Raw genomic sequence first — 16765 nt, 5'->3', positions numbered from 1 at the left:
ACACACACACTCATTCACCCCTTTTTCTATCCTTCCCTCTCTCCATCTCAGTAATCTTTTCACGAAGGGGGTGTTGGGTTCGCAGAGCTGAGTAGCCTCAGGATTGAGCATTTAGATATGTGTGTTGGAGGAGATTCAGGCAGATACGTCTTTACACCGGTGTCACTCCTCGTTTGTTTGTGTGGACCTTTACTCAGCTCGGGGAAAGTGCTTGTCTCAAAAGAAAGCCTGCTGGAAGCACAGGCCAGTAGCGTGGGAAGAAACCATTCCCAGTCGCCACACTCAAACAGAGAGATATACAGTAGTAGTGTTAGGGCTACGTTTGCACAACGAAAATACTGTTATCCTGTTATTTCTTCCTCATGCGACACAGCCATGCGGTGAACTATAAGCTAGCCATAAGCACTTGAACCTTAGTGTACCTCCCTATTCTGGGTATGTCCTTTAATAGGCAAACATTTGGTGAAAATAGCAGATCTACAAGCTCACAACATGCTGTGACGTGTTGCGAGTTTGTAGATCGGCAGTGCTTTTTCTCCCATCTGGCAATGTTTGAATTGTCAGGGTGGTGCTGGCGGCAAAGGGGTGCTGTTTAACTTTAACACACAGTGGCTGCATAGGAAGCTCCGGGGAGAATAGGCCCTGCAGGTAAACAGGATGAGAAAAGCGCTCCTGGTTCTGCCTAAGGCAAACTAGGCCCCTCTGTTCTAACGTTTAGTAGACAAGTGCTCCACTGATTCCCAATTAATATTTAATAAAAGAAGAGACAAAGAGGCATTTCCCCCAGGATAGAAATGAAGAGATGGGGGGGAAATGGAGGTAGGAAAATCAACCTCTGAAATTTGAGCACAGCTGAGGATATGGGCATGATGTTGGTTATTTATCTTCCTGTCACTATTAACCATAAAATGCCAAGATGACGTTATGCTATAAAGTGTTACACTAGCTTGGGTATTATGATCTTTTAATCCATTCTTACCATTCAGGTCCGCAAAAATGTGTCATACTGTTAAGATGTATCAAGTTGCATGCCCAAGGAAAAGTACATGATGAAGTTAACTCAAAATGGCTTTGCTTGTGTTTGGTGAATCAATTGCAACAACATCCCCTTTAAATCGTTACATCGGATAATAATAAAAACATTTTATGGCAAAATAGCCTGGCATCACAATGTAACCATACGTGTATACACGTATACACATACACAAACATGCTACGAAGTACGTACACATGTAGGGAATGTTGACCTAAATGGTTTGTAAATAGGCTACAGTATATAGTCATACATACAGTACAGTGTGAACACGTGTGTTAAAACACCCAACAGAAGTACATAATGAAGGGTGAATGATAAATAATTACGTTAAATAAGATCTGCCATTATTGGTTCCCCTTCATTTGAAGATATTATTTCCGCAACATTCTTGATCGTACAGAACCTTCTGAACATAAATGTATGCACTTAACATTGACATTAAACTTTATTCAGGTAACACTTTTTGAAACAATGAATAAAGGCAGTAAGATGAACTGATCGTGGCAATTTTCTGTGTCAGGCTGTTCTCTGGCTCAAATGTGTCAAAATGTATTAGATGGAGCTCAGAGCTTGTCCCTGCTGAAAATTACATGTTATCAGTAAAATCTTAGGTGAGATGAATCTGGAAGATTATACCCGCACACTGCCACTTGCAAGTTCAAGAGAAGTTTTATTAATGCAACAATGTTTTGGTCATGTAGACCTTCCTAAGGGTTGGTTGAGGAACCTGAGGAAGGTCGTCTCACCTACTGTTTTGTCGCCAATGCACCTGCTTGTAAAGTAACTGGATGTGCGAAAGTCTTTTTTCATCAGTAAAATCTTGAAATCACTTCCCAAACATTTCCAAAAGGAAACCAGAAATAAGAACTACAGTATAATGGTATTAAAAACATAAGATAGTTCTGGGATGATTTACAACAATTTCTAAGATGAGTTCTATACAATATGGAGGTGCATCACAGATTTGTTTTACCTGCATGTCAAAGTGGCTGGGCATTGTTCTCCAAGAATTCAATTACAGCCTGCAGGGTAGCCAAAGTAAACTGACTAGGCTTGAATCAATTTTTACAGCGTGGCACTGAAGGGCCCTAGCGTTCTATGTCTGTGTCTCTGTCTCTTTGTACTGTATGTAGCCTATCTCTATATCTCTGTCCCCACAAAAGTAGACCGATCACAGCTTCGCTCATGCTGCATACAGAAAACCACACAGCTCAACTCACACTTGCGACATGCATACAGTGCACCACAAGGCCAAGCTCCATATAGGCAACATTATCAACGTTAGCATATAAAGCTCATATTAGTAAGCTTAGCTAGCACATTATGGGTGATATGTATGTTCAGGATATGCATAAAGTGTCACCATAGCAATGTAAAAGGATGGTTAAGCAATTCTCCCACTGCAGTACAACCAAAGAAATGTTAGCCATTTTAAGATGTAAGCTATACTGTATGTAGGGGCAATGCAAGCCAGTTAGCCAGATAAATGCTATAAATTGCACAGGGAAGACATGGTATTAGATTCTGTTCTTCATCCCAACAGATGAAGCTGTAGACCAAATCCAATTTTTGTTTTCATAATTTTACTGATCTGCATTTACGATTGTATGAGTTGTGTGAATATATGAGTTTATATGTGCAGTCCATCAATTAACAGTGATTTCTGGTGAAATACTTCTTTGTCGATTGGTGAAAACCTAATTAGCCCCGCTGAGACTTTTTTTTTCTATTGTGGAAAAGATGGACATCTCATTGAAACCTATTCCTGAAATTTAGTTCATAAATATTAATTATGACAAAGGCTGTGTTGTGGTATATAACAATTAATAGATTTATGGTAATGATAGCAAAAAAGCACCCTTAAAGAAAGCCTGTGTACTTGCCTGTGTAAAATTGTACACAATGGTACAAAATAAATCTTGGAAACAATCGATCATTTTGTATGCCTGTACTGTTGGCAACAAATTCAACACTTGTCAACTGAATCATCCATCCAACTGTCAGCTGGCAACGGTTAAGATATAACAGCAAGCTGTAATATTGTCTGCACTGAAGTTTTCTGTATCATATTTTATCCTGCTGTTAGAAAGATGGTACATAGGCTATTTATATAAAATAAGAAATACGTTTTTAGTTACTACACAGCAAAATCCTATGAGAGTGTACCTATATGGATCTTGTAAGGGTCCATATGGGTCCATATGTTTACATTTGAAGATTTTACTGTGAAGACAATTTATTGTGTACACAATATGGCACAAAACTGGCACTTATTTGTCAGCAGTTGTGAGATTATCCCCTGACAAACAGGCACACAGACAGGCAGAGGTGAAAACATAATCTCCACCTTTGCCTTCAGCCTGGTGAAGGAGGTAACCACACTGTGTGTGTAGGTTGCTAATAAGTACTCAGGGGAAAAAGGGTGTATACTTACTGAATAAGTCATGATGCAAGGTGGCATCTATCTACTAGCTAGTGCAATCACCATCATTAAAATAACCTATACAGAGCAAGGTCAAATGTACAGCATTATGCTCCGTCCATATTTGATCAATGCAATCCTAATCAAATTAAAGATGCAACTAGCAATGATCAAGCTCACGTGAATTCACATAGGCCAGCCCAGGGTTTTCTACAACAGTCATAATCCAGGTCGAGCTAAACACACCACTTTCCTTGTTCTCCTGTCTCAGTAAAATTAAATCCTGTACATTTGTACACAAATGGATAAATAAAAACACAGAGTATTTTACTGCGTACGTTCTGCACTACAAGAACGCAGAGATGAGTGGCCCTATTAAAGGACGATGCCTGACATGTTTAGCCCACTGACTATGATCACGCTATACAGTACTTGACATTACTGCCCTCCATTTTTGTTTCACTTTTGGTGTTTTAATGCATTTAAAAGCACAGACTGATTTGAAATCTGACTTGGAATTTATTGCATGTACATAAGTCTGTGTTCCGTTTTTATTTGGCACTGACTAGACTAGAAAGCGCACAACACATCGCCCTGCGATACATTGTGAGCTTGTAGACAAAGTATATGCTGTAGAACTTAAGTAGTTAAAACAGCAATATAATTCACTGCAGACAGACACTGTCTTGTCTAGGTTAAAGAAAATCATCTGATATGGCCTCACCTTTGTGAGCACAGGGCTGTGGTGTTGGTACAGGTAGCGACAGTGGTAGAGGTGGGACATCCAGGATTTTGGGGGTGCAGACCAGATGCTGGGATACCAGGTTCTGTTGTCTCTGGATGCATGCCAGCATAGTGGCTCACTGAGGCTCTAGCTGCTGACAGCTTTAGGGAACCTGCTGGGTAAAAGGAGAGAAACTTGTTACTTTCTGTCTAGTCTCTCGACACAGACTTGTTGGCTCACACAATTTTCAAACGCTTCCACCTTACAGTCTGTACTCTGTACGTCGGAAGCGCTGAAAATGCGTAGGAAATACAGTGCATGTCCCGCCTCCCCCCCACTTCCATTTCGCTATCGCAGTCGCGTAAATAAGTCCTACTGGAAGCCAAATTAGTCGAAGCCTATCTACCTTGCTGCTTATAGCAGAAATGGAAATGCAAAATATTCAAGATATTTTAAAATAGATTTTAGTGAATGGAAATGACAAACAGATGACAGATTCCTTTGTGGGACTTTTAGGAGGCAGAATTACAGACTCTGTAATGTTTTGACGATTGTGGAAGAGTTCCGGCTTGAGAGACTACTTTACGGCCAACACCGGAATCCTGACTTTAAAAGTTGATAATTTTAATTATGTTGATTTAAAAAGAAAAAGTGATATTACAACTCAACCACAAACTAAAAAGTAGAACTCTGGAGATGAAAATTCATGCACAGGTGCATTAAATTATAAGCAACTATTGATGAAATGAATCAATCTAGCAAACATCTTCTCTTGAAAAGATCTCTCCTTTACTTAACCACAATAAAGAAAGCATTGTGAGCTTGTAGATCGGTTATTTCACTATTCATCATACAATTAAGTATAGGGGTTAGGTAGTTATTAAACGGCTTGCATCAAACTAAGCACCCACTTTGGGTGCTTATTGTTAAAGTGGAGGAGCCCCCCCCCTGTGAGCTGCTACACATCTGAGAAAGTAATATCATTTAATAGAGTTTCCATTTCCTCCATATGCTTAGTTGTTATGATGGCACTTTCCCGTTTTCAACCTTGTTCTGTCAGTTTCTGTAACACAGATCATTTACAAGGCCTTCTGTAGCCTACAGTAAGGCTGTGCCCTTCAATCTCTCCCTAGCCTGGAGCGCTGGGCTTCTTAAATTGCTGTATGAATTGATAGCTGTATTGATCAGCAGCGAAAGCCGAAAGTGGCAGGTTCTCTAAAACGGGTTGTGCTATTTGCAGAGTTAAGTATTGTCAGAGGTAATGAGTGGCTATGTCTGACAGAGCTGCGGGCTCCTCTCAGCAGTGCTGAGAGAGACTATCATTCTAAATAGAGAGCTGGGTATTATCTGAACCTGTCATAGATAAGTGCATCTACAACACCCCCTTTGATCATCTGATAGAGTCAGCAAGTCTATGTGCTAGCATGGCAAATGTAAAGAACTACCTGAGGCCATCTCAAACCAGGCATACTGCACCTGATTGATGCCCCTTGTAGATAGACAGCTGCTAACTGCAAACTATGCAAAATATTACAGCCAAAGCACTATCTACCCATGCTATCAAAAGATTAGCTCTTAGGGGGAGCAATTCATTCACTTGCATTGAAACAAACTACTTTCATTCTGTTGTGGTAAGCTAATAGGAGCCTGCAGCACACAGCTGTCAGACTGCCTTTGCATCTCTCATATTCGTTTTTTGTCTGTTTCTACTGGCTTAATGTTTTCTTTTCTCCCTCAAGGTCCAGAGGGCAGCTTAAGTGAGTCAACCACAGGATAGAGTGCTCAGTGACTAGCTGCAGAAACATGATTACCTCCATGTCAAAAGAATGAAGGAACAGAGTGTTTTTTTTATTTTATTCTTGTCAGGTGCCTAAAGAGATTCCCGCTCCTCTCACTTCCTTTTCTCTTAAGACTGAGTTACACTTAGTTGCATGCGGGTGTCGCTCACCGAAAATAGCTGATCTACAAGCTCACACTGCATCGCAGTGCGACACTCGGTGAGCTTGTAGATCGGATATTTTCGGTTCACGACACCAGCGTGCAAGCAAATATAAATCAGGCTTTACCCTCCCACCCCTTCTGCCCCTCAGTGACAAGCTCACTTCAAACTGCTCAGCATGGCTTTTCTCATCTGATCACACACACATGGAAACCTAAAAGCCTTGCTATGGTCAGACTTTTGAATAGCAAACCAATTTCACAACAACCCTTCCATTACCACACAATTTGTCAAAAGAGGGATGAGCAGAAAAGGCAAAGAGAACAGAGGAAAGTGGAAAGGTATCTCCGGGGAAAAGCCTTCAGTACTTTACTGGCAAAAAATGAGACGAGAGTCAGAATACCTTCCATTACCCTCCAATTTGTTCCTATATGAAAATACATCAAGGAGGGGGACATTAGAATTCACAAAGAGAGGCCAAGCTGTTTTAAACAAAAAAAGTTTTCACTGAAACCAGAAAAGTGAAAATAAAAAACATGTAGCAAAGTTTCTTTTCATCCTGTCATCTAAAGATGTTTTGTGAAAACGTATACCTAATTTATATGCTACTAGCCGCATGACAGTGTGACTAGCTTAAAAATGGCTTGAAAATCTGTGATTTTCGGTGAACGAGACATACAAAAATATAAATTAGGCTTCAGGCTTACAGTTACTTTTCCTGACTAAATGGCAAAGGGACCTGAGATCAAAGTAATGTGAGACAGTAGAATGACATTATCAGGGCTAAGATCTCTGTGATGCCATTTATCCAGCCCTCCAGAAAATGTGTTGCACAACAAAAGCAAGCTCCATGCCTTATATTCCTTGATGTATGGTACTTTATTATATTCCGTCTCTTCCACTGTAATTGGCAAACTGATATCTCAATTCAGCTTGTGAGAAGTAACTACAGACCATATTTCTGCAATGGTAAGAAGATAATATTCTCTGGCAGTCACAAGCATAGCTCAATTAAAACTAAAATAAGGCTACTAACACAAAAATGTGCCAACTGTTAAGCCATGTTGCATTGTATCTCATTTTGTTGCACTGCCAAAAAAGTCTTCCACTTTTCAAACAGCAGCAAATCTTCATTTGCTCCTGATGGGATATCTCCATTTGTTCAGCTCTTTCAGCACTTTTCTGTGACCGTTATAAAGCTTTAATTTCCATTTCCTACAAGCTAATGTCTGCAAGGTTTCCACAGTCATGGATAATAGGAAAATAGGACAAAGTTTGAGCTGCAAGGACATTCAATCCTTGCCAGTTTGGGGTGACATCAGAGTGGCTGATAAGCGGCGTTATCAAACATGATGTGGTTCACTGAGGGTCTGCCAGAGAGATAAGGACCCTGCACTCTGCAGTCCATCTTTTGTCTCCCAAGGTTTTCTGATAATGACGCTCTGGCAGACAAATTGGCTCTTTCCATCAGTGATAGACTCTGGGGTCTCTGGGAAAATGGCATGAAAAGTAAAATGTCTCATTTTATAACCCATTGTCATCCTTGGGCTCAGGACAGGACTAGGCATGAGAAGATATAACAAGGTCACTGCAGGAGCAACAAGGGAAGTGATGAAGAGACTAGATGATGGTTGTGATCGGTCAAATAGGCAGGGAGCTGATCCTTCCTCTTAAAGTCTAACAGAAACCAGATGGCTTCTCCTAAGGACCTTCAGAGAATACCATTGACACAGCTTTTGATAAACAACCATATATCTCTTTGAAAAACAAAACAAATGTCTTCAGGTAAAAGGAAAACGTATATATTTATTTTTTTAAGATTTCATTTCTATAGTCACTCTAAAATGTCTTATCCCGTTTCCTTGGCTGAGAATCTAGGCTGAAATTGAATCACATTTCTGAGGAAGATAAAGCTGGCTATATGCACTAATACTCGGTTAGTGCAGCACACTTTCTTCCTCCTCCCAAAATGCAGCAGAGACATATTTAGCTAGTGGTAAACATATCAAAGTGGGGCATAAAAATGTGTAAAGCAAGCGTGACACCCTCCTTAAAGCTCCAAATTACTCATGGGCCTGACCTTCAACAATCTTTCTCCTACCACTAAGCAGCCTCATGGGTATGAGCTGGAGTAGCCCAGGAGACCCAAACAGTGTTTGAAACGGTTTGGCACTTACATTTTCGTTTGGGTACTCCTGGAGCAAAGCTATATTCCTCCACTAGAAAAGTTCCCTACAAGCGCCATTCTCCTGAAATCCAGTTCCAATACGGTTGCCCAAATCATTTTTTTATTCGATTACATTTTTTTGCCCATTTATGCCCTGCCCCTACTGTTTGGTCTTGGGGACACCACGTGTCTTTTCCAATATACATCGAGTCACCTGCCGCTTCTTAACCTGACAGTGAGGAGTTTCAAAGGGAGGGCATAATGCATGCAGAGGAACACGCTATGCTTCCCAGTTCCGCTCCCTGCTGAACAGGCACCCCCACCAACCTGTAGGATGCACTAGCAACAGAGAATGACTTCCCCAACCGGCTTCCCACCCACGAACACCCCAATTGTGTTCACTGGAGCGTCCGGCCAAGCTGGCACTGTGAAGGATTCAAATCCTAGTCTCCACGGTGGTGGACAGGAAACGTACCCCTAGCTGTTCCACTCGAAACAAAGCCCGAGTTCCCCATATTCCATATAGCATTTTCCTTTAAAAGTTGCTGATAATAACTAAAGTCCCATTTTTTAATCACCTGTGCAAGCATGCCAACTACGTGGTTTTAATTTTGAGGACCCCTAGTTTCATATGGTGCTGTTCACGGACTGTCTGTATGAACGTACGCTACAGGAACACCTTCATTAATCTGTTAATGCTAGCCATGTAAAACCAAAAAACAATAATAGTCTTAATCAGGTCTGATGAAGGTCTCTTGACTGAGACGTCGTCTGTAAACCTGTAATGTAAACCTGTTATGTGACAATAAAGATGATTCTGATTATGGAGGTGCATTGCTGTGAGACCCTTCCTTTCAATAAATACAAAAATGCACAGACAAAAGCTACATGCCCCCCCCCACACAGACACACACACACATTCCTATCCAATCCTCTCAGCTTATGTTAGCAATTCTTAGAGTCCTCAGTTAATGATTAGATGATAATGAAAGAAGCTTTAAGCATCCTTTTCACTCTAGTTGGATTGGAGTACTATGCTAACATTTTCCCTCACCAATCCACTGAGATTTGTTTTGCTTGGCAGCGTGGACAGAAAATAACTGTATAACATAGGAAGGAAAGTGCAGCACAGGCTGGCTTTACAAAGAAGTACAGTATTTAGCATATTGAGCAATAGCGAAAACACAAAGCATTTAATGTACTTTGTGGGGCTAAAATGGGGCAACTAATTACCATAGCGTACCTGCATACAATTGCAAATGGCATTTTATGTGTTATTTAAGGCGTACTATAGAGTAATACAGGAGACGGGGCAAGCGGTGAGAGTCTGACAGACAGACCTAGACAGCAGGCAGCGGTGCTGGAGATGTTGGGTTCATCTCAACAGCACACTCGCCCACACCAGCTACCCCCACCCTCTCATACATTTTTAATAGATTCTATTACTCCCGGATTAGGATGATAAGAGCCAGCCTGGTTAAATTCTCTATTAGTTTGCATAATTGGTATCTGAGCGCCATATAAGAGAGACCCAGATTTCTCTCTTATGTTCTCCCTCTCTGAAAATACAAAGGCACAAAGGTTGAAATGCAGAACATCCAAACATCCCAGAGCCTCTCTGCCCTACACAATAACCACGCTCAAGGCCTGCCACTGATAACAATGAGACTCATTTCCATTGAGATTAGCTCCTGTAAAAGGTATTACAACAGTGTTAAGCAGGGCTTTCTATACAATTCATGCAAATGCTCAAAATACATCAAATAAATACAATGACTGCATAAAATCCCGGAGACGTCAAGAACATTCAGGGTTCGATTTGCAGGGGGGATGGGGTTCAAATCCATGCTTCTGCTTTTGATATCCCACCCTCAGCCTCCTTTGGTTATACATCACCAGTTGGGATATGTTTTGTACCAGCTTCTAGTAAGACAGAATATTACACTAATACAATACACTTTCCCATTAACTACTTAAAACTGGCACGCAGTTGCCAATCAATGAGAAGCAGTCGGTTTGGCTGTGCTACTTACAGTAAAACAGGTATTTTGAGTATCAAATTATACTCATCATAATTTCAGTTTCTTTTTTTCTTTTTTTCATACTTTTACAGACACATCACACATCCCGTAGACTAGAGCAGAAATAATTAGCCCACAGGATTCAGGAGTGCATAACTAACAATGCACTGTCATTGTGTTAAAATGTTTTTTTTGTTTGTTTTTTCACAGTCTGGAAGCTGCCACTAGGCTGTCATACTATTATGAAGGTATTACGTACACTTTGTCCTTCCACTACTAACTGCCCATGATAATGAGCGCTCTGGGTTTTTCATTGAAAGGAATGTGCTGCGTGTTGAAAATACTGTCACTGTTGTAGAATTCAATTTGTTGCTGTCCCTTTTTTTTGCTCCCTAATCTACTGGAACTGCCTCTATTTGCTCTCATTATTAAGGTAAAATAAATCAATATTTGGCTTTCTAGTATTTGCTTTAGTATTAAACTGCAATGCAATAACAATTTCCCATTTAAAGAAAGCCTAGTGAAACATTTAGTTATGCAATAAACTATGAATTAATTCTAAATTCTAAATGGAAGACATTGTAAAATAAAGATATTTTTTGCAATAATGCATACACGTGTATACAGTCGTTCAACAAGGTGCATTACTCTCTAAAGCGTTAACGCAGAAGAATGTGGAGCCATTAACTTGGAGCAGCCAGGCACAATCAAAACAGCGTTGGTCAGGAGTATAGGGCGACTTGCACTCACTCATGTGCTCTCGCACTCACACAGTAACAAGGAAAGATCAACACTGCCTGCCCTGCATGGGGTGATGTCTAACTGACACTCAGTCGGTATTAAGAGGTAAACATGGTCTTATCTGATCATTATCCCACACGTGTGCACACTAGGTCACACTGACCAACCTTTGGGTTCATGAGCTGATAGAGAAGCTGTATATTGGGTGTCGCTTGCTCCATTCATTAGATTTAGTTTCGGCTTCACTTTGACTGCTGCCAGTGCAAATGGACAAAAAGCAAGTCAGCCATTCAATCAATATCTTCATAGATATTATTACTTGGTGGGAACAGCTCTCATATCTTTATAAACAGTTAACAGAACACTTGAAACGGCAATGACTGACTGATCATTTCTGGGAAGCAATTTGATAGAATCCACGTTTGAGGTCATTATTGAAAACAACATAATTTTGACTGGTATATCTGATATGCATCTAAGGTCTGAAATCTATCTGACCTGCTTGTATATATTTCACTTTGTCCATAATTCCATATCAGGAATATTTTAATGTCTGGACTGTTTTCCTTAATGTTCTTTCTTTCGACCTCTCCACTTCTTCCCTTTAAAACTGCAAATGATGGGAGCTTGGACAAAACACCTATATGTGTATATATATATAATAATTTCACTCACTTTTTTTTACATCTGCAAACCTGTGATGTGACCATAAACAGAATAGCACAAGCTACCAATCTCTTTCATTCTATGGTGGCTGAAGTTCTCATACTGTACTTGACTTGACAGAGCTGGGCACATGAGTGTTGTGACACTCATATACTTTTCCAACATCTTCAGTAATGCAACTTTAAAAAGGGTTAATTGAATTAAAGTAACTGATACTGAAAAATAGGGGGAAATAAACTATTAGCCAATTTACTAACTTCACCAAACCTAGCACGATGTTTTAAATTGCTCTCAGGCTAAACTAGGCTATTCCTTACTAGAATGTATTCCATAAAAGAGAGCATAGCCATGTGAACGATTCTCACTACCAACGCCATCATACCCACCCCCACTCACCAAGCCCTCTCCTCTGTACAAGCAGGGCCGTTCATTATGCTGTTAAGGGTCAATGATTCCTTCAAGTCATTACAAATTTTAATAAAACAGAGAACTCAAGAGGAATGATTGGGGAAATGCTCCCTGCAGGGCTCTTACATGATGGCAGCAAACTTACTTTCCACACTAAATGATAAGCTCTCTATGGAAGCATTATGGAAAGACCAATGTATTCTCGGAGAAAGGGCTTTGATCCTAATCAAAAATAGCCTCCTGTGACTGCGAAATTAAGAGCAGATATTGCATTAAGTGCAATCAGACGGTGTGTATCGTTCATGAGAGGTAGGCGAGGCAGAGCACCATAACATAGACAACATAGACGACATAGCCTAGGTGTGAATGGCAAATAATGGCAAATAATGCCACATTTATGCTCCATCGCAGGACGGCGTTGCACGCCAAAGTATGAATTGGGCTTAAGACTGCCAGTCTGTACCCCTCCCCAATTGACCTCTATGGCCTAGTCCTTAACCCCCCACCCTTAACCCCCTGTCCCTCTGCCCCCTCATCCTATTAAAATGAAAAGACCAATTAGGCAGATTTCAAAAGATGGCAGGCTGCCTGTAATTACACACGACATGCCTTAGTAGATAAAACGGTGCTTACTATGGGTGCACAGGAGGAACTGCTTAGCAACAAAGTCCTGACATTATCCCTTAGAGGAGAGTTATTGTGGCTCTATCTCTTTCAGAGATCACTTTTGCATTGCATGGCACAATCACTTTTGCATTGCATGGCACAAAACTCACAGTACTGGCTACAGGTTTTGGGGTACACATATAATATCTAGGCTGGCCCTAGTTACATTAAACATGACCTTCAACAGACCTAGTGGCTAAAACAAATTCATAATAGTCATGGCAGGCAGCATGAAGAAATATCTCTCTGAATTGAGTGAGACTGCAGAGGCTATATCACAGGCCAGCATCACTAATAACTCAGGTTTGATGGGAGAAGGCAGCCAGATGACAAACCTTGTCTACATGGAAATGGAGATAAAGTGCTGATGGGGTTTAAGGAGATCAGTGGGAAACCCCAGAGATACCTATAGGCATACATGACATGTTGTAATTACACCTTATCAACCAGCCTCATACAAGACTGCATTAGTCTTTGAACCATAGCTCAGATCCACAAAGCGCATCACACCAACAGCTTCAATGTATCAATTGTAATAATAAAAAAGGTAGAGAAAACGAGATATTCTTTTTGCTAAGTAAATGTTTCCAAAAAAGGTAAAAGACAAGTGGAACAGTAAGCTATTTGAGAGTAATGATGTATGTTTTGTCAAATACAAGCAGGAAGTCTACCATAATTGGCAGGTGTGACATTCTCTGTCTGCCATTAAAACTCTGGATTGGACACATACGTCTAAAAGTATAGCTAAATGGAATGTAGATTAATGTAGGCTTACTAGGCTACACTCAGGCAACTCACAATTGATTTGATATTTGAGGCAACCCCATGATACTATGTGAGAGGGGAATACAGGAAAGACAGATGGTTATTTCTGACTGTTTATGCCCCCTCGTTCCCCCATGTTGTTTATAGTTTGGGTCAGGTAGCCTAATGGCAAATGGGCCTGTGGAGGTGCATAATGTATTGCAGCCCTTTTCTCCTTTATAGTCTACCTCTGGTGGGAAGCTGTGACATCCCGTCATTCTGTCTAATAAATCAGTGGTTCTCTCAACCTTTCCAAAATAATCATATTTGAACTCCCTGACAAGCACTTGGAATGTAGGAGTTGAGGCATTATATTTTGTTTGACTCAGTTCCACTGATAAATATTGTGAAAATAGCAGACCTACAAGCTCACAACGCCTCGCGTTGTGAGTGAGCTTGTAGATCGGCTATTTTCACAATGTTTGCCTCTTTCTTATATTATTTGACAATTTGGCCAACGTTTGACCAGTTTTTATAGTGTAGTTTGTTGATTACTTTTGATGCAGCAATGCTTATCTTTCTCCATATTTTTTTTAGCTATTAAAAAGGTCTTAAACCCCTTAAATTGTCCCTTCACTGTCATCTGGAGACCCCCCCCTGGGAGATCCCGACCCACAGGTTGAGAACCCCTGTAATAAATGATCTGACAGAGACAGGAAAGCATGCAGGATAGAATTTCACACCTGGCCCATAATCTATATTATATGGCCCTCTGCTGCGGCCAACCTTCAACCTCGGCTGCCATCGGTGCAATGAGGTGCGATGATCCCACCTCCGGCTTTAGACAATAGAATTGGAAGCTAAGCCTTCTGGAGGCAGCTTTGAAGAGCCAATAATATACTTCAAAGCGTTTCCTGTAACCACTGAGATTCTGACACACAAGCCCTCCTTTTATTGCAAGCTGCTGCACCTCCTCGGCCACAAAACCATTCACGTCTCACTATATACAGACAAATGGACCATGTCAGACGTCACCCTTTTGAAGCTTTTGCATTAGGATCCGATTCAAAACTATGGGCAAAGGGTTCAACAGCAAACTGTTCAACAATGTTGCTAACGTGGATTTATTATTATAGTGGGGTCCCTTCCCTTTAAATCGAACAAAATAGACCATATAGGGGATAATTACATGCCCAACTATTTTCAAGGCACAGACATTTTTAGTGCAACCCGATTGCAAAATTGCTCTATAGTCGCTGCTGCAGGCTGTTAACTAGGTCCAAAATAAATGCCATATTCCCTGGATTGCGTTTATGCGAACCCACAAGAGCGCATTACTACAACAGGACAAAACCAGGGTTGCCAGATTTTGCGAGAGAAACAAGCAACCAGGTCTAGGAAAACAAGCCCAAAAAGAAGCAAGCCCGTCACCCTTTTAAACATTGGCCATTTGAAAATAGCCGGTCTACAAGCGTGTTGTAGATCTGCTATTTTCCCAAAAAAAAACATCTTTTAGAAAAACATTTTAACAACACGAATCTTGTATGGGGGGGGGGGGGGGGGTTCCACTTCCTGGCATAACATATATATTACAAGGTATCAGAAGCAACTTTACAGAAAAACAAGCCCAAAGTGGCTTATAATAAGCGGACATGGCAACACTGGACAAAACAAATGTGGGCTATAAGGGCGAGACGCTTCTACGACCCATTAGTGCGTTAGAGCGGCTCTCTGTCCACCCAGACATACACGCACAACACATCTTGTAAACATGGGATTCCCCAATTTCCCCCAAATCAATCTGTCATCTATTATTGGCATGATCACCTTCATTGGGCTTGAATCATTATTCGAGCACATAGAATTATAATGCAAGCAATGGTAAAATTCACCTGCTATCTCCAATGCAGAGCAAACGATACATTTCTATAGATTTTCCCCCTTCTTTTTTTCCCAATACGATTGACCACAGACAGACTTGACAATGAAACGTGAATCGCAACTTAAGTAGCAAAAAAGTGGAGCATAAACAATTTACTTACAGAGTTGTATCTTATCATAAGGCTTGTTTATCTTTGGTTCGCCACGGTTGATTGGTTGTTCTCCTGATCGGAAGGCGTATTTCCTCTGCAAAAGCACTGATGTCCCGATGGTTGATGGAAAGCTCTGTGGGACTATCCATTGATGAGGTCAATTCCATCAAGTGTAGGCCGGCTACTTTGTCGACGTGAATACAAAAAATAAATAAATAGGCAAATTTCTACGATTATATTTGACGTGGCTCTTCCATCTCTTCTCGGCAGCCGACCAGACCAAGGTAGTCAGTACAGTCAGTCAGTGTGATGTCGGAGTGGGAAATGCTGCGTTCTCTGCGCTGTTGAAACCGGCTTCAGGCCAATCAATCAAGAGTATGCTTGCATATTCCCACGGCTCGGCCAATCATATGAGAGAGAAGGCGTCAACCGCGGTGATGCCAATTACGTCGAAATAAGCACGTTGTTACTTCGCGGAACATTTTAAAGGAATAGATGATCATGGTTCAGTAGGGAATAGACAGTAGCAGCAGCCGGTCGAGACGCGAATCATATTATTTCATCATCACTCACAAAGGAATGGATAAAAACGCCAGTGCACTGTAAAGTTAAACACAATATTATTTAGTGGTAGGCTGGTAGCATGCATGTCATAACTAAAACATGCATGATCATACAATATCCGATATGATATGTTTTAAAGACTTGCCTACACCAGCCTGCACATGTTTTATCACAAATAGAATATTTTGTGCCTCATGCTGCTGAACACAGCTCGGGTTCTCAACGTGGGGTCATGGGACACCCTGGGTCATCTATAGAGAGTAAGGGGACCACTGCTAAAGGAAGAATAGTTCATTATCACTGTTTTCTCTATACCCAGCTACAGTAGCTAATAAACAGTAAAGGAATACTGGACCAAATGACAGACTGGATTGGACCAAATTGGACCAAAAGTGTGTAATGTATAAGCAAAATGTTATGTATTTGGGTCCAAGAGATGCCATGTAAGCTTTTACGAAAGTCTAGGCTATTTAATCAGTTTTTATTGATTTATTATTTTTCACCACTTAGCCTAGAATAAAGCAATATGTCCTGACAGCACAAAACTGTTTCCTTTATCCATGATTGATGTCTGCTGTGTCTGACAAGTATGTCAACTGCATTGTATGTAACAATGTTCTGCCTCATAGGCACT

The 16765-nt window shown here is 40.8% G+C and overlaps 1 protein-coding gene across 2 annotated transcripts in view; it reads right to left on the bottom strand.

Moving 5' to 3' along the window:
• The window catches only part of LOC311038317 (protein FAM222A-like), a 31500-nt gene extending 15673 nt beyond the window's left edge, over positions 1–15827 (bottom strand). The window contains exons 1-2 of one of the 2 annotated variants that reach the window (XM_084047767.1): positions 15577–15827; positions 4183–4357 (exon numbers count right to left, since the gene is read on the bottom strand). In XM_084047767.1, the coding sequence (XP_083903893.1) occupies positions 4183–4312 (130 nt within the window). In that variant the 5' untranslated portion in view covers positions 4313–4357; positions 15577–15827. The remainder of the gene's footprint in view (positions 1–4182; positions 4358–15576) is intronic. The other variant, XM_084047768.1, reaches the window with a different exon arrangement.
• Between the last annotated feature and the right edge of the window lie 938 nt (positions 15828–16765).

The sequence above is a fragment of the Gymnoscopelus microlampas genome (genome assembly GCF_963454915.1).
Source record: "Gymnoscopelus microlampas genome assembly, chromosome: 21".
NCBI classification, from domain to species: Eukaryota; Metazoa; Chordata; class Actinopteri; order Myctophiformes; family Myctophidae; genus Gymnoscopelus; species Gymnoscopelus microlampas.
Note: the sequence above shows the minus strand (reverse complement) of the source record. Positions and strands in the feature narration are given on the sequence as shown.